This window comes from Erythrolamprus reginae, chromosome 1, assembly GCF_031021105.1.
Source record: "Erythrolamprus reginae isolate rEryReg1 chromosome 1, rEryReg1.hap1, whole genome shotgun sequence".
Classification (NCBI taxonomy): domain Eukaryota; kingdom Metazoa; phylum Chordata; class Lepidosauria; order Squamata; family Dipsadidae; genus Erythrolamprus; species Erythrolamprus reginae.
In genome coordinates, this window is record NC_091950.1 from 225,919,361 (window position 1) to 225,945,115 (window position 25,755).

Here is a 25,755-nt window from a genome sequence, read left to right on the forward strand (position 1 = left end):
CACACCAGCTGAATTCACTCGGCTTCAGACAGCCACAATCAAGTGCCCCGCTCTTTAAGTTAGCAGCTCAGATACAGCCGGAATGAAGGCGAACCGGAGTAGTTGCGGTGGTGTTATTATGCCTCGGGCAAACTTCCGCAGAAGGCTCGCGCTCTGCCCGAGCTTTTAGTTTCCTGCGCAGCAGCTCCGACTTCTGGCCCATCGAGTCTAGTTCCCGCTTGCCCTGCGGCGGAGGGCTGGCTGCTCGATCTGGCCGTCGACGCTGAGTTGGCTGGCTGGCTCCCGCCCTCGCGAATCCTCCCCCTGCCTGTCGGCTTCCCTTGCTCGGTCGGGCTGGCTCGGCACCTGAGGGCTAAAGAGGAGGAGGAGGAAGCCGCGCAGAACCTTCAGCTGTCCCGGTTCTGCCCCTGGGACTCGGCGAGAAGGAAGCAGGGACCTTCGCCGCAGCTGCCTGACGCTTTGTACCCCTGCTGAAGCCTAAAGGCGAGAGCTTCCTGCAGCCATGGTGAAGGTCTCGTTTAATTCGGCCTTGGCGCAGAAAGACGCAGCCAAGAAGGAGGAGGAGGAGGAGGAAGGGGGGCAGAATGAGAAAAATAGCTGCACCAGCCAAGTGCTCATCTTGCCACCAGACACAAAGGTGAGGAGTCCTGCGCACAGGCGCCAGCAAATGTTGCTGCTGAGGGCCGGCATCAGAAACAAGAGCGGTTCTCCCGGGAACGGAGCAGCAGATTATTTTGCAAGCTGCAGCCTAAAAGCGCAATCGAGAAAAGGGCAGCGCCGAGTTTGGAAGGAGAACGATGTCGTCCAGGAGGAGAAAGATGGGCTCGAAACAAGGAGGGACTGGGGCGTGGGGGTTCGCTCATATATATATACAGTACAGCCTAATGAGGCTCCGGAAGTAGCTTGAAGCCGGCTGGGGCTTTTGAAACGAGTGTATTTCTCATGGGGTTTTAGTGTGCGTTACCTCGGAGATTTGCCTCCGAGCGCGACAGTGGGAAAGTGAAATATTACCTCAATTTTGGCAGATCAGTTTATGAATCTAAAATGGCTGACGCGCGAGCAGCCTTTAAACATCACGGGCCTCTCTTTGCATTTACATATTTTATCTCAGTTGTGCAGAACCTTGCATTTTTAAGGCGTTTCGTTTTTCTTTTGCATAACAAATCTGGGTTTTGCTTGGGCTCTGAACCTAAATAGTTGGGCCTGATTAGTAATTAGTAGTAACGTTAGTACTTAGGAGATCACCGGGAACTCCCAAGATTAGTTTGACCTGGGATTTAGGGAAAAAAGTATACCATATTTTGACACTGGATGCAGATACCAAGATACCTTTAAAAGGGCAATGGCAATTGATTTTGAAATTGCTATTCTTGTTCATAAAATCGAATGTGATTCCAACCAGTAATTTTTTGGGGGAAATTACATTTTGGATCGTTTGGATCCTGTGTAACTGTGCCAAGGGAATCAGAGTTGCTGTCCTAACTTAAAGCATTATGTCAAGTGGTCTGATTTCAGGAAAGTGCCCAGGTCAACCATCATGGATTTTGAAGAAATTTGGTGTACGCACTTCCCCAGTGAACATTGGTAAAGCGCTATGTTTGCCAATGCAATACTTGTGGTTCCCAAGCCTGAAATAGGTATCTTATATGGTTTCCAAGCAGAAGTGCGTACTGTTTGTACTGACAAATTTCAACGATCACTTATTATTGAATTTACTTGTCACATTCTTTAGCTTCACTTCTGGGAATTGATACTGTCGACCTGGCAATGTAATTGAAGGCACTAGAAGCACACAAATAAGATGTGGTTCTGGAACCCAACAAACATGTTGTCCTTCAGGCCAATAAAATGAATGAGCAGGGCCTTGCAGGTGCATAAATGTTATCAACGCATCATTTTGCTGAATCAAAATTTCCACAACATTGCCTACCCACCATTGTTTGTCATAAATGCAGACAAACATAGCAACTGGCAAATAGGTCAGGCAATTTTAAATTCGGATTGACAGTATTGGGCAATTTGGCTACAAAGTTAATAGTGTCATTTGAAACTGCTGACAGAAATTGAATTTGAATCAACTGGCATAAACTGGTGATGACCTCTTGTGCCAGCTATTGTGCTGCTAACTTTCCATCTTCTTGCAGCATCCTGCTTTCTTCAGTTTCTTCCTTCAGAATGTATACATATTTAATTCCATGAATATTTCTGTCGCAAAAGTTGAACAGATCTGTGGGCGTCAGTATTTGGTCAGTTGATGGTTGCTGGAGGTTGGCTTGAGCAGCCAAATGTTTAGTCATGCCGCCAACTCCGTTGCATGGTGATTTGGTGACACAAAATCACATGATGAAACATTCACAGAATTAAATATATATAAATTCCAAAGAAAGAAATTTTAAAAAGCGGGATGCTGCAAGAAGAAAGCAGCACAATAACTGACACAAGAGGTCATCACTAGTTTTTGGCATTTTTACAAAACCCATCAACTTTACACTTAATTTGTGAACTATTGGAAAGGAGTAGGAGAATGAAATTTTATATTTGAAAACCTTGTGTTGCTACGTTGTTCCACACGAAGTTTCACATTTCTTGTACCTTTCCTTACAGAGATAATAAGAAGCCAAATTTTCCCCTTTTTTTATGCTGTAGCCATTTTTGGTCAACTTTGCTCTAAATTATCTAGATGGAGATCGTTCATGAGAATGTTTTGCTTATTTTGTTTAATAGAGCACAAGTTGTACAAGATGGCCAAGTTTTATTTCTCTCAACAAAACATTGTCGGAGATATTATGTCTCAAACGTTGCTGAAATATGAGAGTCATACTGTCGAAGGCTGCGGTATGGGGTCATACAAAGGACTATATCTCTGCAAGTAGTGAATTTGAAAACATAACACTTTACCAATGTTCATTGGGGACATATGTGCATGTTCACACCAAATTTCATCAAAATCCAGGATGGTCGACCTGGGATCCCAGGCCACTTGACATGAAATGACCAGCAGGAGGTTATCTGGGTAACCTTCTCTAGTCACTCTCCCTGAGCCCAAAGAAGAAGGCAAAAGTAAACCAATAATGAAAATTGTGCATGCTTGTCTAGTTGCCAGACATCCAGACTGATTCAGGTATGACTTATTTGTCTGAAAATTGTGATTTTGGAGTTCATTTCTTTTCAGTTCACCATTAGATCCAGTATAACTGATCATACAACATCAGTTATATAATCCATTATCTGGATGTATGCAGTATATTGAATTATAAACTAACCAGATGTATATTCTAACCTGTAATTTTCCTTGGGACTGACCATGGAAGACAGGAGCAAGATCTGGAGCTTAGACAGTGGTCTGATAAGAGAAATCTGAGTTCAAAAGAGGGGTGGAGAAAGGGTCTCAGGAGGGGTCCTCCCTAGTTTTTGAGAGAGTAAAAGTAGGGGACAGGATAAGTACTTTAAGGTTTATGGGATTCTGTTAATTATCATTACAATAAATTCAGAGTTAGTATTCATTGTCTTTCTTCTTGTCTGGTCTACTTTGAAAGGCTGTCAACCAAAAGGGGAAATTAAAATTTTAAACTTATAAAAGCTTAGAATAGAATAGAAATAGAAATAGAATAGAATTTTTTATTGGCCAAGTGTGATTGGATACACAAGGAATTTGTCTTGGTGCACATGCTCTCAGTGTACAGATAGTTCATCAAGAATCATAAGGGACAACACTTAATGATAGTCCAGGTACAAATAAGCAATCAAATCATATTAGAAACCGGTCAATATAAATCGTAAGGATACAAACAACAAAGTTACAGTAATACAGTCATAAGTAGTAGGATATGGGTGATAGGAATGATAAGATTAATAGTAGTGCAGACTTAAATAGTTTTGACAGTGTTGAGGGAATTATTTGTTTAGCAGAGTGATGGTGTTCAGGGAAAAAAATTGTTCTTGTGTCTAGTTGCTCTGGTGTGCAGTGCTCTATAGCATCGTTTTGAGGGTAGGAGTTAAAACAATTTATGTCCAATATGGACACAAACTATTTCAGTTACCATGCTATATGTTCAATTAGCATGCTATTTGTGTGCAGTTTTTAGTTCTTTAACTGATTAAAGTGGGGTTTGTGAAGGAAGTATTCATTGAAACGCTTGGCCGTCATTTTCCAGATACTATAACTTAACATCAACCTAAAATATACCATCTAATCTAAATATAGTCACAACAGTGATCATTTGATGTTCAAATTAATCCAAAAACTGTGAGTTAGTCTTGATGAGTAAGAGGTTAAAAATAACATGATACTTACTCCTGAAACCTAGGAAGGATTTCCTAGTATTTCTTCCATACTTTTGAAAGAAATTTGTTGTTCAGGATATAACAGGCCAGATGATGAGAGGAGGCTTTGGGTAATAACTATCTCTTTTCTTTGGATTTTGCCTGTTCATCAGTATTTGGGCTGTCCCATTGGTCCATTGCCTCCCTGGTGTGTTGCTGAAAAAGCAGCAATCCAAGAATTCTTGTGAATGAAGAAATTAATCTGCTTTGCATTATTAAGACCATATGTCTTAATTTAATTTTGGTGTGTTGGTTAGGTATTTTGTATAATAACAACACAAATTTGAATGGCCAGGGGAGAAATGTAGTTGTAGTTGAGCCAATTTTCAAGATTTTCTCCTTGTTAGAAAATGAACAGGAATTTGGTACATCCATGCAGTGCAGACATTCCCAGTTAGGGCTGGCAGGTGCAGTGGAATGTTCTGAGGTGATGAAACTACAAGGCTTCAGGTCCAATTGTATATGTCATGTTACTGGTTTACAGTAACTTTTAATAAAGAATAATGTAACATCAGGAGCTGATCTTGACTTGAAGATGTTATCGACATCATTTTAAAATTCTTTAATTCTGTCTGAAATTGATCTGTACAATATAATCCATTATTTGGAGTGCTCCCAATTCCCTGCCCACATAATTTGAATATCTTGCCCACTTGATAGCTGCATGTTGAGTGTATATGTGTCTGGCCCAAAGCCATTATGTGAAGTCAAAGTCTGGCCTGACACAGTTTGGTAGTGATAGAGGAACAGGGGGGGGGGGGGGTGAGAGAGAGAGAGAGAGATGCCACCATACATTCCTTTCTGCAGATGCCATAATAATGAAAACAGGAAGGAATCAGGGATCCTGCATAGGATTGGTCCTCATGACTGCACTTGTGGGTGTGGGGATGTGATATGGGGTTTTGACCCTGATGTAAGCTAAGGGACTCAGAGTTGGAATGATTCAAGTCGAATCCAGATATGGCTGTTAATAAATCGTATCCTGCGAGAAGCACAGGCGTGGAAGTGATTTATTTCTCAGATGCTAATTGGTTTGCTGACAGTATGTCTGAGACAGGTAGCCTTCATATAGACATCTAAGTGCATATGGATTTTCATGTGAGTTGGAAACCCAGACTTATTGTTAGTTGATTCCAAAAATGACTTTGGAATTATCTAGTCTTTTCATAAAATTGACAATTGGGGGGGCTGGATTCCTTCAGATATTGTTGTCCCCAAAGATGAAGGATTTTATTGGTTAGTAATGATGCATTAAGTTGAAATTGGAAACAAACACATGCTTGGTGTAATGTAATACTGAGCACTTCTAATAATTTATTTTGCTTACCTTCTTATGTTGACTGAAGTTTCTAGATTGTCTTTCAGAGCAGCCTTCTATATGCTGCATTATATTAATCTAAGTAAGCAGTTACCAAGACATGGATTATTAATGTAATATTAAATTATATTAACTTGCTATTCAAAGATAATTGTGAAGACCTACGTGCTTCTGTTCCACATATATGCTTATAATATTTTGATATCATAAGTGCTGAAAACCTAATGGCCTATTTAAGAGATGAGAGATAACTTTTTATTGTCACAGTTTTTACCGTGGATACACTGGCCCACATTAAAAATGCAATTCTGTTGCCTGCTCTCAAGAGAAAGTGTATAATCCAGCCAAACACAGACATAACACACATATACACAGGCTATATACATATATAAATATATACCCTCATTCCTTTTTTATACTTCCAGCATTTTGGTGACATAGTCAGGATCATCTTTGCCAATTGTGCTGGAGGTGCCAATGGTAAAACATTTTGTATATATGTTTTCTTTATATGATGCTACCAGCGTTAGGTTATAATTTGAGTCCCAAATTTCCCCCCATTCTGCTAATTGTATTACGTATCCCAAATCCTGTGCCCATGCCACCATTGTTCCCTTGATCACTTCTAATTTAATTTGTAATTGGAGATTATATAATTTCAAGATAATTTTGTCTTCTGGGCCGAATAAAATTTTGTCTAATAGTTGATTATTTTGAAAATCAAATTGTGTTACATCTATGTTGTATTGCGATTGAATTTGTCTACATACATACATACATACATACATACATACATACATACATACATACATATCACTGTCCATTTTGAATATGTAGCAGAAAAAGGAAACTTGAGAGTTTACAAGGTTGATGCAATAAGGAACAAAACTGTGACTGAATCTAGATGTCCTGACTACCATGAAGTTTCCTCCCAGAAGTTAAAAAGGAAAACTGTGAAGAGGATGTATAATGTCCAGAAAATCCCGCAGACACTGCTCAAGTACTGCTTATGTGCTATTTTCTGGATAGAAGGAAGGGAACTACCAATGATCTTTTCTGTCATCTTTATCATTCTCTGCACCACTTTCCTGTCTGAAGCAGTAATGCTTTCAAACCAGAAAGTAATTCAGTATGACAGTATGTTCTAAATCATCCCTGTATAGAAAATGGTAAGGACAGGGGAAGGAAGATAAACTTTCCTCATGCGATGCAGAAAATGCAGCTGCTGTGCCCTCTTCTCACTGTTGAGCGACCAAGCTAGCCTACTCAGTAACTGCACACTCAGAAACTTGAAGCTGCTAACCACCTCCACAGGTGAATCATTAATATGTAGAGGTGTGTGGCTGTGCCTGCCTTTTCTAAAACTGATAATGATCTCATAGTTTCTTCTATGTTTAAAATGAGGCTGTTTTTGTTATACCAGTTCACCAAACCCTTTACCTCCTTGCAGTATACAATCTTGTTGTCATCTTGAATAAGGCCTACTACTGTTCTATCATCCACATACTTCACAAAATGATTGGTGATAAACCTAGCACAATAGTCATGGGTCAAACAGGATGAACAACCACAGAATTAGGACACAGCCCTGAGGAAAACATGTGGTCAAGAAATTGGTGGTAGAAATATTAGTCCCAACTTGCACATATTTATCAGTAAGAAAATCAATAATCCAGTTGTACAAAGGAGTATTAAAGTCTAAAATGCCCAGTTTGTCTACTAGATGCTGAGGGATGATTGCATTAAATGCTGAACTGAAGTCAACTAACAGCATTCGCACATGAGTGCTTTCTGTTTAATAATTTTATATTTATTGAATACATTTCATACATTTCTGTTTAATAATTAAAAACTGCCTGGAAAAAATAATTAGATTTGTGGCCTTGATAGAAATAAATAAAACCTATTTTGCTGATGGAATAGCTTCTATATTAGAATGCCACATGTCACTCCAGAAGGGAGGTCAGGGATTCTGTGGAAGATTTGGTGGTGGTTGAAGGTGGAAAAGAAGATAAGAAAGGAAGTCTGTTTACATAGCATGGACACAAGTGGTGATCACGTTATACCTGCATGCTGTAGCTGGATATATCTAACTATTGATTACTTTTTTGTGTGTGACTTTCTAGGATCCAGCAGAAGTGCTGCCTCTTGGACAAAGAAGAGCTTGGTGCTGGTGCATGTGTTTGGGTTTAGCTTTTATGCTTGCTGTTGTAATCCTTGGCGGTGCCTATCTGTACAAATATTTTCAAATTCAGGTAAGATGAAAATACATATATGACCAAGCTTTGAATTTTTTTGTTGTTAATTTATTAGGAGTTGTCCAACTTGGGTTATCAGCTTAAGTCTTATTATAAAATTCATTTTTAATATTTTTAAATTTGAGAAAATTAACTAATATAACAAAGTCTATAAATACATTTGGGTTGAAGCTTACTATTAGAAAATATTTGCCAGTGTTCCTGCTGTGGAAATAGTCTTTTGGGATAACTCTAGATTATCTCCGTAGTTTTCAATTGATAGACGTTTTTCAAGTTGAAGTTTCTTACTGATTTTAGTTAGAAATGTTGCAAATGGCAAATTTATGATATGTACAGGTGAAACTCAAAAAATTAGAATATTGTGCAAAAGTTCATTTCAGCAATGCAATTTAAAAGATGAAACATAATATGTGAGAGAGTCTCATTACGTGCAAGGCAGGGTAGTCTAAGCTATGATTTGTCATAATTGTGATGATGGGGTACAGCTCATGAAAATCCCAAATCCACCATCTCAGAAAATTAAAATATTACATGCAATCAATAAAACAAGGATTATACATAGAATAATATTGGACCTTTGAAAAGTATGCATGCATATGTTTTCAGTACTTGGTTTGGATCCTTTTGCAGCAATTACTGTATCAAGCTATCAGCCTGTGGCACTGCTGAGATGTTATGGAAGACCAGGATGCTTCAATAGCAGCCTTCAGCTCTTCTGCATTGTTCAGTCTCATGTCTCTCATCTTTCTCTTGGTAATGCTCCACAGATTCTCTGTGGGGTTCAGGTTAGGTGAGTTTGCTGGCCAATCAAGCCCAGTAATCCCACGGTCATTGAACCAGGTTTTGGTGCTTTTGGCAGCGTGGGCAAATGCCAAGTTCCACTGGAAAATGAAGTCAGCATCCCCATAAATCTCATCTGCGGAAGGAAGCACAGTGCTCCAAAATCTCCTGGCAGACAGCTCCATTGACTGGACTTAATGAAACACAGTAGATCAACAGCAGCAGATGACATGGCTCCCCAAATCAACAAAGACTTAGAAACTTCACACTGGACTTCCAGCATCTTGCAATGTGTGCCTCTCCATTCTTCCTACATACTCTGAGTCCTTGGTTTCCAAATGAGATGCAAAAGTTTCCACAGTCTGTGTTGATTTGGGGAGCCATGTCATCTGCTGGTGTTGGTCCACTGTGCCCAAACCAAGTACTTTAGTACATATGCATACTTTTACTTTTCCAGAGGTCCAATATTGTTCTATATACAATCCTTGTTTGATTGATTGCATGTAATATTCTAATTTTCTGAGATAATGGATTTCGCGTTTTCTTTTTTCCCCAATAAATTTTATTAATTTTCTTAAAATGGACAAAATCGACAAACATACATTTAACATAAAAGTGGGGTTGTATCTTCCCCGCTTATTCTAGAAGTAAAATTTCAATACAGAAAAAAGAATACATTTTAAAAAGCTTAAAATCAACTTATTACTTTAAATGAAAAGAAGAAATTTGTTTAACTTTTTATAATAAATCTTCATACATAGACTAATTCTAACATAACTCTTAAGTCATATCCCTATTCATTCTAACATAACACTTAAATTGTATCTCTACTAATACAATTCTCTTATTTATTTATTTGTTTATTTTTACTTTTAATATTTCTTCTTATTTATCCATATATACACTTTGTTCCATATCTCATAAAATTCTGTTTCTTCTTGATCTTTTAACCGTCTTGTCATCATATCCATTTCAGCGCAATCTAATATTTTCTTAATAACTTCCTCTTCTTTGGGGATATTTTCCCCTTTCCAATTTTGCGCATATATTATCCTGGCCGCAGTTAAAATATGAATAACTAAATGTAAAATTTCTTTCTTATATTTCTGATTTGTTATACCCAGTAAATAAAATTCCGGGGTTATTTCTATCTCCTGTTTTACTATTTCTTTTATTATTTTTTCTACCATTTTCCAGTAAAGCTTAACTTTACTACACGTCCACCATTGATGGTAATAGGACCCTATTTCCTTCTTACATTTCCAACATAATGGGGAAATCTTTGGGAACATTTTTGCTATCCTATTTGGTGGGAGGTGCCACCTATAGAACATTTTAATTTGGTTTTCTTTTAGGGAAACTGATTTTGTCATTTTCCAATTTGAGATCCAAACATTTTCCCATGTATATATATCGATTTCTTTACCGATATTTTTGCACCAACTTATCATGTTATCCTTTAAGGTCAAATCTATATTTTTATGGGCAATCATATATTTATAAACTTTCCCTATTAATTTAGTCTGGTTAGTAACTAATAAGTTACCTAAGAAATTTTTATTCTTATTAAAAATGTATGTCGTACTGTCTCTCTGAAATATAGACTGAATCAGAGCATATTGCCACCAGTCAATTGTAATCCCTTCTTCTTTTAAAACGCTAGTTATCTTTTGTGGCCTACAGAATGCTCACCTTTGTGCTAAGCCACAGTATGGATTCTCTTTTTAAATTTTTGTTTTTGTGTTGTCTAAACCAAAATGGTTATGCTTATCTGAATAACCAGTGTAGTCAACTCTGGTTCATGTATTTATTTATTTATTAGATTTGTATGCTGCCCCTTTCCGTGGACTTGGGGCGGTTCACAACACAATAAAACAATTCATAACAAATCTAATAATATACAATTTAAAATTTAAAATAGTTAAAAAATCCCATTTTTAAGCAGACATACCTACAAACATACCATACATAAATTATATAGGCCCGGGGGAGATGTTTCAATTCCCCCATGCCTGACGACAATGGTAATTATTAAACATGTATGAAATTTGTATGACCATAACCTGAGGGTTTGTAGAAATTATTACTTAATAGTTGGCCAGTACAAAAAGTTATAAGTTCAAACTATGACGTCTCTTTTCAGATGATAGTAGTATTCCTCTGATGATAAATTCTGCTCTGAATAAACTATAATATTATCTAATGAGCTTAAAAAGAGTGGCTAGTATTCTGGATTTGAGATTTAGTAGTGATGAGATTCAAGAATTATTCTTTGTTTTGCATTGGCTTATGTGTATTACCTTTGTTTTTTAGGAAAATGTTTACTTCTGTGGAATTAAGTATATTGAAGATGGCTTAACCCTAACGGACTCAGATACTATTGCTTCAGCTCCTCGTTACCAGATAATTGAAGAGAGTATCCAGATCCTTCAGGAGGAGGATGTTGAGTTCATTAGTGTGCCAGTTCCAGAATTTGCTGACAATGATCCAGCTGATATTGTCCATGATTTTCAGAGGGTAAGGAATAATACTCTGAATTAACATGGTAATTAGAGGGAAAGGAGTTTGAAGTTATTAATTGAACTTACTGATTGTTTCTGGTGTCTTGGTTATATCTGTGTATATACTGGCAAGTGCACAAAGAAAGCCAAGGCAGGTCCCAGAGTGGAGGAAGTAAAAGGACTACATATTGGTTAAAGAGCCATGATGGTGCAGTGGTTAGAATGCAGTATTGTAGTCTAATTCTGCTGACTGCTGATTGCCAGCAATTTGATAATCTCACTGGCTCAAGGTTAACTCATCCTTCCATCCTTCCGAAATTGTTAAAATAAGGAAGGACCCAAATTGTTGGGGGCAATATACCAACTCTATAAATGGCTTAGAGAGGGTTGTAAAGCACTGTGAAGCGGTATATAAATCTAAGTGCTATTGCCATTAAAACCTGCAAAGTTCTGAATTCTCTGTTTACAAGTGAGGAAATAATTTAATGATGTAAAAACAAGCAAAATACTGCTTGGATCCAAACTTTTAAAAACAATGTGCTTTGTTGAAGCACATTGTAAAAGACAGCCTAGGAATACAAATAAATATAGGCAAGAAAATGATAAGAGAACACCTGTCCACTCTAAACAAGTTCAAATTCAAATGGATTATATCCCAGAATTCAGAAGGAGCTGGCAAATGTGATCTCAGAACTACTGAACCATATTTTTCAAAGACCCTGAAGTACTGAGGAAATAATAGTAGACTGAAAAGGATGGTTCTCATCTTCAAAAAAAGGGGGGAAATGGATTCAGGAAATTACAGACCAATCAGCCTGACATCAATACCTTGGAAGAACCTGGAAAAAATAATCAAATAACAGATCTGAGAACACCTAGAAGCAAGCAAAGTTATAACCAAACGTCAACATGGGTTTGTCATAAACATATCATGCCAAACCGATCTTATTCCATTATTTGACAAAGTGACTAAATTAGTGGACCATCAGAATGCTGTGGACATAGTATTTTTGAATTTCAGTAAGATATTTGACGGAACAGACCACAACCTACCGTACTTCCTCGTAAGTTAGAAAAATGTGGCATAGAAAGCATCACCTAATCCTTAATGGAACTGTATGTACAGTAAGTGGGGTACCCCAAGGTTCTGTCTTAGGCCCATGCTCTTCAATAGCTTTATAAATGATCTACATGAGCGACTAGAAATGGAATTTATGAAATTTGCAGTGACACCAAGCTGGCAAGAGTAGTCAACACGCAAGAAGATAGGCTCAAGATCCAGAAGGATCTCGACAGACTTGAGCACTGGACCTTATCTAACAAAATTAAATTCAGTGGTGAGAAAAATAAGGTCTTACAGTTGTAGAATAGGTGGCTCAATAGCAGCAACTTGGAATCCTAGTAGACAACTACTGTACTCAAATATGAGTCAGTAGTGTGCTGCAGCCACCAAAAGTCAATGCAATCTTAGGCTGAATTACGAAGAGATAGAACCAAGATCACATTAAGTGTTAGTACTGCTTTACAATGCCTTGGTAAGACCCTACTTAAAATACTGCATTGAGTTTTAGTTGCCACAATATAAATAAGATGTTGAGGCTCTGGAAAGAGGGCAGAGAAGAACAACAAAGATGATTAGAGAGGTGCAGACTAAAACATGAAGAATGGTTGCAGGAATCAGGTATATCTAGTGAAAAAATGATTAGGGTGACATGTGCTGCCCTGAGTCAGTTGAGAAGGGTGACATAGAAATCTAATAAAATAAATAAATCAGTGATAACTGATAGTAGTGTTCCGATATTTGAGGGGCTGCCAGAAAGAAGAGGGAGTCAAGTACCAGTACCAGAAGGCAGGACAAGAAACAACAAATGCACATTAATCAAAGAGAGAAGCAATCTAGAACTAAGGAAATTGTCCTGATAGAACAATTTTATCAATGTGATGGTTTGCTTCCAGCAGGTGTGGGTGTTCTTTGACTAGAGTTTTTTTAAGACAGGACTAGACAGATCTTTGTCTGTCCCCTCTAGGGTCTTCTGCTTGACCAAGGTATTAGACTACACTAGAAGATCACCAAGGTCCCTTTCAACTATGTTATTCTGTTATATATACCTAATGTATTATTTTGATCTGCATTTACTGTTTTAAATGTATCTGGAACATATGAGGTAGAAAATTATTCTGGAATACTTTCATTAAGCTAGTTTTTTTCTCGTTATGAGAAAATAATGTTTTAGTATCTGCAGACTGAAATGAAATAAATGAAACTTAAACAATTAATTTTTTGTCTTTGAAAGAGCAGTATACTACAGTAAGTCATATACAGTGTTACATATTCTAATACTATTAAGAGATTCATGACCTTTCTTTATTAGAGACTTACAGCTTATCTTGACCTCAGCCTGAATAAGTGCTATGTCATTCCTCTGAATACGTCAGTTGTTATGCCACCTAAAAACTTCTTGGAATTGCTGATCAACATCAAAGTAAGCTAATTTATGTCCTAGTTGATTAGAATAACTGTGAACCTAGTTTTATCCCATTATGGATTTTATATTAACATTTTAAATATAATAATAATATATAATACTATCTTACACTAAACTAAACCCATTTATTAATAACTCTTCCAAACAAAAGCAGACCTTTGCAATTTGTTCTTTACTTATGGTCGAACAAACATCAAACAGACAAGTTAAAAAAATTAATATACATAAATTATATAAAAGGTGTCCAAAACTATAAAAAAGGCACCAGCTGCTTCCCATGGGCTAAAGTTACAGGTAATAATTTTGCCAGTGCCATTGAGAAATTGGTCATTTTAAAGGTAACGAGGAGAGTTTGTAATAACGAGTTACAGTGATCCCTCGATTAGCACGGTCTCGATTAGTGCGAAACGCTACAACACGGTTTTTCACAAAATATTAATTAAAAAATACTCCACGGTTTTTTTGCTATACCACGGTTTTTCCCACCCGATGACGTCATACGTCATCACCAAGAGTCACTTCTCTGTCTCTTTCTCTTTCTTTCCTGTCACTATGCTTCAATCATTTTCTCATTTCTCTTTTTTTCTCCCCTTTTTTCTATCATTTCTCTCTCTCTTTCTTCCTCTCTCACACTCTCTTCCTCCCTTCTCTCTCCCCCCCTCCACTTGCCCACGAGAAGAAAAAAAGCAACCTCTGCCGGGCAGCTCCCCTTGTGCCCCCGCTTTGTGCCTGCCTCTTTTGGGGATTTTTTTTTCTTTTCTTTTTTGCACTGGCGGCGGGAGCTGTTGGGGAGGGCTCTGCCGGGAAGGCCTCTCAGCTGCAGAGCCGAATGGGGGCGGAGGCAACAGCGGAGCCCGGCGCTGGGGCCATGCGAGGCTGTTCATCCAGGGGGGCGTGGACTGGCAAGTCCCCCTCCTTTCTCTCTCTTTCTCTCTCTTATACCACACCGGTAACAGGGAGAGAAAGAGAGAGAGCGGAGGGCACCTTGCCGGTCCACGCCCCCCTAGATGAGCGGCTCCGCATGGCCCCAGCGCCGCCCAGGCAAAGGGGAAACCCCAAGATCGCTTGCCGCTTGCCGCTTGCCGTATTGCAGCGAAGGAGGCGAAGCAAGGCTCCAAGCTGCAATACGGCAAGCGGCAAGCGATCTTGGGGTTTCCCCTTTGCCTGGGCGGCGGGAAGACCAAGGGAAGGTTCCTTCAGCCGCCCAACACCTGATCCGCTCCGCAGTGCGGCAGCAGCGAGGAGCCGAAGATGGGGTTTCCCCTTTGCCTTTACCCCATCTTCGGCTCCTCGCTGCTTCTGCGCTGCGGAGCAGATCAGCTGTTGGGCGGCTGAAGGAACCTTCCCTTGGTCTTCCCCGCCGCCCACACGCAAACTCCACCATCTGCGCATGTGCGGCCATGAAAAAAATGGCTCGCATGCGTAGATGGTGTTTTTTACTTCCGCACCACTATAACGCGGAAATCGATTAGCGCGGGAGGTCTTGGAACGTAACCCCCGCGCTAATCGAGAGATCACTGTATATGTTTTAATAGCCATTGTCTGTAGAGTGAACATTTTAATAAAATATGGAATAGAGATTCAATATTTGTATTTGAAATAAATGAAATTTTCATTTGAACAATTGAAATAACTTTAAATTGTCACCTTGTTGGGTACATAATTGGGCTAGAGCAGCGTTTCCCAACCGGTGTGCCGCAGCACACTGGTGTGCCGCAAGACACCGCCAGGTGTGCTGCGTCTCCTGCCCGATGCCGCGGTTTCTGGCGCTCTCCTGCTGGGCCCCAAAGAAGGAAGGCAGGAAGAAGGAGAGCTTCATTCTTCGCGCCTTTTTCCCGCCTTCCTTCTTTGGGGCCCAGCAGGAGAGCGCCAGAAACCGCGGCATCGAGCAGGAACTGGGAGGTCGGAGGCACCGGCACGGCAGCGCCCCACCCAGCTGGAGTTTCCCTGTCGTCGTCGGCACACCTGGCCGTGTCGTCGTCGGCAAGTGTCCTTTGGGGCCCGGGAGGGCACTGGCGGTGGGAGCGGGGGCGGGCACTGCAGTGGCACAGGCAGTCGTGGGGAGATGGCGGGGGGCGGGGTGGAGGCTGCAGCGGCCCCGGGCACTGTTCCCTGTAGGCTTTTCCAGCGGCGCGCAGGGAGCCGCGGCCACCCGCCCGCCTGCCGGATTTTCCTCCGCGCGGCTGGGGAGGTGGATTCGCCGCCCCCGCCAGCCCGATCTCCGTCCGTGTTGGGTGGTGCAGGGCAGGCACAGGCAGCCCCAGGGGAGAACAAGGGAGGGAGAGAAAGGAAAGAGAGAGAAAGGGAGGGAGAGAAAATTGAATGAAGGAGGGAGAGAAAGAAAGAGTAAGAAGTAGAAAGGATAGAGAAAAAGGAAGAGAAAGGGAGGGGGAGAAAGGAAAGAGGGAGGAAGGAGGGAGAGAAAGAAGATATGAAGGAGGGAGAAAAAGAAAGAGAGATAGGAAGGAAAGAGGGAGAGAAAGGAATGAGAGAGAAAGGGAGGGAGAGAAAGGGAATGAAAGAGGGAGAAGGGGTGAGAGATAGAAAGGATAGACAGAAAGGGAGAGAAAGGAAAGAGAGAAAGGAAAGAGAGATGAGAGAGGAAGGAGGAGACAGAAAGAGAGGAAGGAAGGAAGAGAGAAAGAAATAGGGATGGAGAGAGAAAGGAAGGAAGAGAGAGAAAGAGGGAGGGAGAGAGAAATAGAGCGAAAGGGAGGAAGAGAGATTTTTTTTGTCCAAACATTTTTTAGCGCGCCCCCCCTCCATGTTCCCCAGGATTTTGAAAATATGAAAAATGTGCCGCGGCTCCAAAAAGGTTGGGAAACACTGGGCTAGAGAAGAAAAGCCTCTTGTGTGAAGCATGCATGATGATAAAAGAAAAAAATACTCAGGGAGAGTCAATGAAGATTGGAAATTTTTATTATAGACATGGGTGATTTGGGCTTAGACTGACTAGATCAGGGGTAGGCAAAGTTGGCTCTTCTATGACATGTGGACTTCAATTCCCAGAATTCCTGAGCTAGCCTGATTGGCTCAGGAATTCTGGGAGTTGAAGTCCACAAGTCATAGAAGAGCCAACTTTGCCTACCCTTGGACTAGATGATATAATCTTCCTTTTCAGTCCTGCTCAGGTTTTTGTGAGGCCTAAAGTAAATAATGTAAAGTTAATATTGACAGACCACAATTTATCTTTGCAAAGTGGTAGAAATCTTTTCTTCAGGGTGAAGATGAACCACAAGGATCTCCCCAAATAATTTATCTTGCCTGAGACCCTAAGCATTGTAGTTTTGCCATGGGCCCTGAGCTGAGCACAGTGTGTGCTATTTTTTGAAACAGTTTGGAAAGAGTATAGATTGGACATTTATCTTACACGTTTGAGTACCATGCAACAGCAGCTTACCCAAAATGTTGATCTTGAATAGCTTAATTGTATGGCATTTGGATTTTAACAATCAGTTGGCATCCTGGAAGTATTTTTTAAAAGACAAACTTCTTTGGCAAATAAAATTTACTGACTTGTATAGGGGACTATTGGTTCTCAGTCCGTGATTTAAACTATGATCCCTTGAAAAAGAGGCAAATAGGCTACTTTCTTTCTGCTTCTTAACATCCATATTCTTCAGAGGCAAAATTATAGATATAACATATATTGAATTAATAATAAAGAAGTTAAATGAAAATGAATGCAAAAGATTTAATATTTCTTAAACTCTTCTATGATTCTATTAATTTATGTAGGCTGGAACATACTTGCCACAGTCGTACTTGATTCATGAGCACATGATAGTCACTGATCGCATTGAAAATGTGGATCAATTGGGTTTTTTCATTTATCGCCTTTGTCGTGATAAAGAGACTTACAAATTGCAGCGCAAGGAAGCACTGAAAGGTATGGTATAAACATAGATGAGATAATATAGCTATAAACAATGTTGTGTTTCCACATGAAACTGAAAACCTAATATTTCAGTCTGTATATATTTTTAATGAACTGGTACATGTAGTCTTCCCTTACCAATGCTAATTGGGATCAGGAACACCATCACTAAGCAATACGATCATAAGCGATGACATAGTGTGACCAAACTGATCTATGAAATACTTGCTGGAATTCAGTGAATCCTGCGGGATTGCTGGATCCTGCATTTACCATTTGCAACCTCTTGCTGGCTTTCTGATTGACTGCATGTTGAAAGCAGCAGCGATGGTTACAGGTAGTGATCACATCTCCATGGGATTTTGCAGCATCATAATTGTAAGTCACAAAATGTGATCATGTGATTCTGGGGAGGTTACAACTTGCTATCATTATAACATGAAAGGGTGACTAATAAGTGGGTTTTATATGAGGATTTACCTATATCATAAAAATGTCCATTAAAATATCTATGCCTAATTTTTAATATTTCAGATGTGCATATTTAATATATGCAAAGCTTTAAAACAGTTCTTTTATTTGAATATTTCATGTCAGAATCAAAAATGGTTCCTGATAAATTGTTATAAGAGGAAATGATGGTATACCTGGGGCTAAATTATTTGGTGTAATGGTGTGTTAATTTTACTAATATTACTTTCATATATTAAAACATTTTTGTACATTTCCCCCACAAATGTTTGGCAAATCCAACATTATGTACTACTACCATTCACTTTGATAAATTAAGCACATGATTAATTTACCAACATTAATGGCATTTAAAAGTATTCCATTGGAAGTTTGAATATGCCCAGTATATTTAGATAGAATGCCTTATTTTACAGTATTTCTTAGGACAGTACAGTGAAGAAACTTGAAATTAAAACGGAAGATTTGATTACTTACCGTATATACTCGAGTATAAGCCGAGTTTTTCGGCACCAAAAATGGGCTGAAAAACCCAACCTCGGCTTATACTCGAGTCACCACAAGAGGGCGCAGAATCACCACAAGAGGGCGTCCTGCCAGCAAACTAAAAGGGGAGGACGGGGACGGCATGAACTCTCTCCAGGCTTTAGAAGACTCCAGCCAGAGAGAGAAGCAGATTTGTTAAAGAGATCCACTTGGTACGGCAGCAGGAGAAGGAGGAGGAGGGCAGCTCTTTCCTTTCCTCCCCCGCGGCTGTGGGCTATTCTGGCTTCCCACCTCCTCCTTTCCCTGCTGCCGTCCCAAGTGGATCTCTTTAGCAAATCTGCTTCCCTGCACAACACATGGGGCAATAAAGGGAGACGAGGAGGAGGGAGGATCAGGGGTGGGAGATCAAGCCAACGAGCCAGTCAGCAAGCTAAAGAGGGGGTGGGGGTGGGGAAACAGCATGAACTCTCTCCAGGCTTCTAAAAACTCAAGTTTAAAGAGCCCTGGGTTAGGATTAGAAATGCAAGAGTCTTCAAACCTGGAAAAATTAGGGCTTGTGGACTTCAACTCCTACTCCTGAAGTAGCATGGCTGGTGCAGGAATTCTGGGAGTTGAAGTCCACTAATCTTAAAACTGTCAAGTTTAAAGAGCCCTGGGTTAGGGTTAGAAATAGATTTAAGCTTGGTTGCTGATTGAGCTACTTTTTTACTTTTAAATTTATTGTTATTACCAGATTGCTTTCGTTTACCCTCTTTTAAATTTACAGAGCTAATTTTGGTTTTCTTTAAAATAAATATTCTAAAACATTTAATCTACTGATGTCTCAATTAATGTAATTTTATTGGTTTCCATTTTTATAAGTTACCAGTAGCCGCTGCATTTTCTAACCTCGGCTTATACTCGGGTCAATAAGTTTTCCCAGGTTTTTGTGGCAAAAACTGGTGCCTCGGCTTATACTCGAGTATATACGGTATTTAAATCAAGTTATTTATTTGCGCTCTCTCTTGTGTGCACACTCTCACTCTCTCATTCACTCACTCAGATAAAGTTTCTGAAGGATGTGGCTGTGCAGTTTCAAAGCAGAGTCCACAATGGTCTATGAAGCTTATTCCCAATTAGACACAGATATAAATTCATGCATCTTTTGTCCATAAAGTCCAATGAAGATTCATTGAATGGAAACTGATAGAACCTCTACATAATACAAACTTAAAACTTAGTATTATTCTAAGTACAGCTAGGTATGTGGGAGGGAGTGCTGTAGTCCACACACTGTTCTACTCTTTTTCAGAGGACCATACTGCCCCAAAACAATTACATGAGCACATAGTACAGAGTGAAAGATGCCTGGGATGTCATAGCGGAGCACGACTTACAACCTTCTTTGCTGGCTTCTCCATGGACTTTGCTTGTGGCAAGGAAAGTTCACAAATGTGTCAACTGATTGCCAACTACCCAAATTGCAACTAGTGCCGTGATGACCAAAACTTTTAGGACTGGTTGTAAGCACCAATTATTCAGCTCCATTACAACTTCAAATGGTCACTGAATGCATGATCATCAAATGAGTATTACATGAACTCCCATGGCCCTATCATTTCAGTACAGAATAACAGCACTATTTCTTTTAAGAGTTCTTTCTTGTATTCAAGAAACTAATTTAGAGCTTAAGTGGGAGAGCTGCTCCCATATTTTTGGGAATATAAGACGCACCGGAATATAAGACACACCTTAGTTTTTTGGGAGGAAAATAGGGAAAAGAATCTGCTTACCAGGTATTCATCTGGCTAGCGTCCTTAGTCTAGTCAGCTTCAGCACATTATTTTATTTCCTGGTTAAGGGCTTAAATTTTTTTTTTATTCTGAGAGAGTAACAATGAAAGAGCTTGCAAGCCAGTAAGAGTTGTGAACATCATTAGCACCTGGAAAGAAACAGTCTGAGCAAGTAGAGCAGAGTTACTTTTCAGAGAGTAACAATGAAAGGGCTTGCAAGCCAATAAGAGTTGGGAACATCATTAGCACCTGGAAAGAAACATTTAGAGCAAGTTAGACCAATGGGGGAAAAAACCTACAAAGACTTAGGGCTTTGAAAACGTTTTCCTTTGCAGAGAGTAATAATGAAAGAGCTTGCAAGCCAGTAAAAACTGGGAACATTATTAGCACCTGGTTAGGGCTGGAAGGAAACATTTAGAGTAAATAGAGAATGGAGGGGGGGGGGGGTAATCAAAGACAGGGTTTGGAAAACATTCTTTGCAGAAAGTAACAATGAAAGAGCCTTCAAGGAAAGAGCTGGGAAGATTGTTAGCAGCTAGTTAGGGCTGGGGGGGGGGGGGGGAGCTATATTCAGAGTATAATGATCAGCCTCTTTTAGGGAGAAAAAGGGTGTGCCTTATACACCGAAAAATACAGTACTTTGTGTTTTTTCAATGCATATTTTTCAATACAAGACAATGTATAGAAACAGAAACAGAAGATTGACGACAGAAAAAGACCTCACAGTCCATCTAGTCTGCCCTTATACTATTTCTTGTATTTTATCTTAGGATAGATATATGTTTATCCCAGGCATGTTTAAATTCAGTTACTGTGGATTTACCAACCACGTCTGCTGGAAGTTTGTTCCAAGCATCTACTACTCTTTCAGTAAAATAATTTTTTCTCACATTACTTCTAATCTTTCCCCCAACTAACCTCAGATTATGCCCCCTTGTTCTTGTGTTCACTTTCCTATTGAAAACACTTCTCTCCTGAACTTTATTTAACCCTTTAACATATTTAAATATTTAGATCATGTCCCCCCTTTCCCTTCTGTCCTCCAGACTATATAGATTGAGTTCATTAAGTCTTTCCTGATACGTTTTATGCTTAAGATCTTCCACCATTTTTGTAGCCCATCTTTGGACCCGTTCAATTTTATCAATATCTTTTTGTAGCTGAGGTCTCCAGAACTGAACACAGTATTCCAAATATGGTCTCACCAATGCTCTACAAAGCGGGATCACAATCTCCATCTTCCTGCTTGTTATACCTCTAGCTATGCAGCCAAGCATTCTACTTTCTTTCCCTACCGCCTGACTGCACTGTTCACCCATTTTGAGACTCTCAGAAATCATTATCCCTAAATCCTTCTCTTCTGAAGTTTTTGCTAACACAGAACTGCCAATACAATATTCAGATTGAGGATTCCTTTTGCCCAAGTGCATTATTTCACATTTGGAAACATTAAACTGCAGTTTCCATTGCTTAGACCACTTATCTAGTATCTATCAGCTCTTCATGTGGAACCGTATGAAAGGCTTTGCTGAAGTCCAGATAGGCAATATCTACGGCACCACCTTCATCCAACACCCTTGTGACATAATCGAAGAAATCAATGAGATTAGTCTGACATGATTTGCCCTCAGTAAAGCCATGCTGATTTGGGTCCAATAAGTTATTGGTTTTTAGGTGCTGATTTATCCTCCTTTTGAGTAGAGACTCCATCATTTTAACTATAACTGATGTCAAGCTAATTGGCCTGTAGTTACTAGCTTCTTCTCTACTGCCCTTCTTGTGGATAGGCACAACACTGGCCATTCTCCAATCATTAGAAACATCTGTTAAAAAGGATTGGTTAAACAAATCAGTCAGGAGTACAGCAATCATATATCTGAGTTCTTTAAGAACTCTAAGGTGGATGCCATCAGGACCCATTGCCTTATTTGTCTTTAATCGTTCAAGTTCTTCTAAGACATCAGCCTCTGAGATCACTGGAGCTGAATCCCTACAGCTGGAAGCAATGCTATATCCACCCATAGTATTATATTGTAAGCTGCCTTCTGAGAAAACTGAACAGAAGTAGCTATTCAAATGGTCAGCGAACAATGTATACATACATACATACCAATGTATGCATTTTTAAAAAATAAAATAACCCAATATTTTGTGCTTTCTCTCATAATAGGCATTCAGAAGCGTGAAGCAGGTAATTGCCGGATTATTCGACATTTTGTGAACAGATTTGCAATCGAAACGCTTATTTGTGAAGAATAAGGAATGCTACTGTAACAGAAAATTAAGATGCTTCAGTTTATCCTTTCTATTATGTGCAGTGATTTCTTTTTATAATCATTTCATAAGTGAAGACTGTCTGTATTGGCATGGTTTTCATGGGAAATTGTTCTGAGGAACTGAAAAAGGGAAAACAGAATCCATATGTGGAGTTTATTATGGTCCAACTAGAAATAGTTGAAAATTATAAAAACACAAAACAGGATAAGAATGTTGGAATTGGTGGTGTTAATCAAGGTATGTCCAATTTTACAGGCTGGATAATAGATTTTGATTATGTTTGGGGACAATAAATCACTGATCTGATAATTAAATCTCTGATCTAATCTGATTGTACATAAAAAGATCAGCGTTTGTCAGGTATTTTATGAGCCCCATAAGAAAGATAGTGTAATTTTTTTTGTTTATTGATTTTTAATCCTGCTGACTCTCTATAAATCCTCAATATCTTTAATTAAATTTCATCCTGATTGAATAGGCACTTCTAAGAAAAATATTAAGTCACTTCTAAGAAAAATATTAAATCATCGGTGAATGCCTGCATTTTATATTCCTCTTTCCTGACTTTGGTTCCTTTAATCTCCTGGTTATTTTGAATTTTGTTAAGCAGTGTTTTTAATGTTTAATTAATAAATAAATAAATAAATAAATAAATAAATAAATAGCAACTTTTGACTAAAAATATGACAATTGAACAAAAAAATGAATTAGAAAAAAACATTACACCTGCAAATAACCAAAAAGATTAAATATTTGGGCATAACCCTAACAAACAGGTGCTCATCCATTAAAAAAGATAACTGCGACAAACCAGTACAGTGTTCCCTCGCCACTTCGCGGTTCACCTCTTGCGGACTCTGCATCTCGGGTTTTAATAAAATATTAATGGAAAAAATGTATTGCAGATTTTCTCTAATTCGCGGGTTTTCTACTTGCCTACATGAGATTGTAAACAACATTGATGGAGAAGTGACCAACCAGAGAGTGCTGCTTTGTATCCCAGAGCCTGATTGGCTCAGTACAATAGCTGCAGATTTGTGATTGTTTTTTGTGAAAGTTTTCGGTAAAGGCTGAATACATTCAAGGGCTGGTTTGATAAATTTATAAGGCGCTTTGGGCTCAAGAGGGTTTCTCTGGATGGAGAGGCTGCCTCTGCAGATAAAGACGCAGCCGAGCATTACGTGAGCAACACATTCGAGGAGTTAATAAAAGGAGAGGGCTATCTACCAGAACAAGTGTTTAACTCTCACACTTTCATAATGAAGGAGGAAGCCAGAGCCCCTGGTTTTAAGGCTCAAAAAGATCAGGTGACATTAATCATGTGTGGCAATGCTGCTGGATTTATGATAAAGCCAGGGCTTAATTATAAGTCTCAAAATCCAAGAGCCCTAAGGAACAAAAATAAGAACGTGTTGCCTGTGCATTGGATGCATAACCTGAAGGCATGGATCACAAGAAACCTGATAAGAGACTGGTTCCATCAATGCTTTATCCCGGAGTTCAAGGATTATCTGAGAAACAAGGGCCTTCAGTTCAAAGTGCTTCTGTTGATGGACAATGCTGGTGGCCATGATGATGACATAACGCATGATGGAGTTCAGATAGAATTCTTGCCACCAAACACCACATCGTTAATTCAGACGTTAATTTGCGGATTTTCATTTATCGCATGTCGTCGAATGTAACACCCGTGATAAACGAGGGAACACTGTAAATGAAACAAGATTAAAATTGGAGAAATGGAAGAAATTACAATTATTGTTACTATGATATATAGCAGCAGTCAAAACGAGCATCCTGCCAAAAAAAATTGTATCTATTTCAAATGATCTCAATTAAATTAGACATGAAATTTTTCACAGAACTGAATAAAATTGTATCTAAATATAGATGGCAAAATAAAAAACCAAGAATTAAATTAATTAACCTACAGGATAATTAGAAAAGAGGTGGCCTCGGACTGCTTGATTGGAAACTTTATCCTAAAGCAGCATCCCTGGCCTGGATAAAGGAATGGATTAACCTGACAAATAAAAGAATACTGTTATTAGAAGCACATGATCTTCAGAAGGGATGGCATGCCTATATATGGAATGATGGAACTAAATTACAGCAAAATTTTAATCGACATCTAATTAGGAATTCGCACTTAAAACGTTGTATGAAATCAGAAAGAAAAATTATACAAAAATTCCCAAATCAACTATGGAAGCAATGATTTATCCAAATTTAATAGACACAACTAAAACATGCAAACATAGTGATATATTAGATCTTTTTGGAAAATTAAAAAGTAGAGAACAATTGATGGAATAAAATATAAAGATCGATTGGTGGCTCTATTTACAATTAAAGTCAAGATATAAAAATACATGGAAGGGATTGGTATAGGTACAGAAATACAACAGATAAAATCTTGATGGGCCCAGAGGAAAAATATCCAAATTATATAAATATTTATAAGAATTTGATAGAATAGAGAATATAGTAAAAGATTCCTTGATAGCATGGGCCAAAATATATACCTGGCTGAGTGGGAGCGGACTTGAAATATAAATTGTAAAAAAACAAAATTGGCAGCATACAAAGAAAATTATTATAAAATATTTTACAGATAACATCTAGCAATATCAAAATTGGCTAAAATATATCCAAACACAAATTTGGCTTGTTAGAAATGTAAAAAAGATGTAGGTACCTTCTTTTATATGTGGTGGTTATGTCCTGAAGCAAAAGGTTACTGGAAAAAAGTGCACAACTAGCTACAACAGATTACAGAAAGAACAATAGAATATACTCTCGAATTATTCTTACTAGAAATAATAAGAAAACAACACCCAAAAAATATTTAACATTTATTGTTACATATGATTACGGCAGCAAGAATCACTTGTGCCCAATATTGGAAAGCCAACAAAATCTCACCAGAAAACGTGTTGATGGATAAAATATATTGGTGCGCTGAAATGGATATGTTGCCAATTGAACTTAAAGGGCAAAATAATTCAAACTATTACAAAATGTGGACTAAATGATATAATTGGACTTTAAAAAAGGAAAGACTGAGACAATGTGAGATAAAGACAATGATATGAGAATGTAAACATATGAAATATTGTATATGGATAAATAATAATGTATGAAACTGGGTGATCTGTATTAAAATATGACGTTTAAAGATTAAAAAACCAATAAAATTAAAAAAA

The 25,755-nt window shown here is 38.7% G+C and overlaps 1 protein-coding gene across 1 annotated transcript; it reads left to right on the forward strand.

Annotated features, from left to right (window-relative positions):
- Nucleotides 1–25,755, forward strand: ITM2B (integral membrane protein 2B). Its single transcript, XM_070732339.1, has 6 exons — nt 1–637; nt 7,768–7,896; nt 10,993–11,196; nt 13,553–13,663; nt 17,405–17,555; nt 22,443–25,755. Exons 1-6 carry the CDS (start codon nt 503–505, stop codon nt 22,529–22,531), a joined length of 819 nt encoding a protein of 272 aa, XP_070588440.1. The 5' UTR covers nt 1–502; the 3' UTR covers nt 22,532–25,755.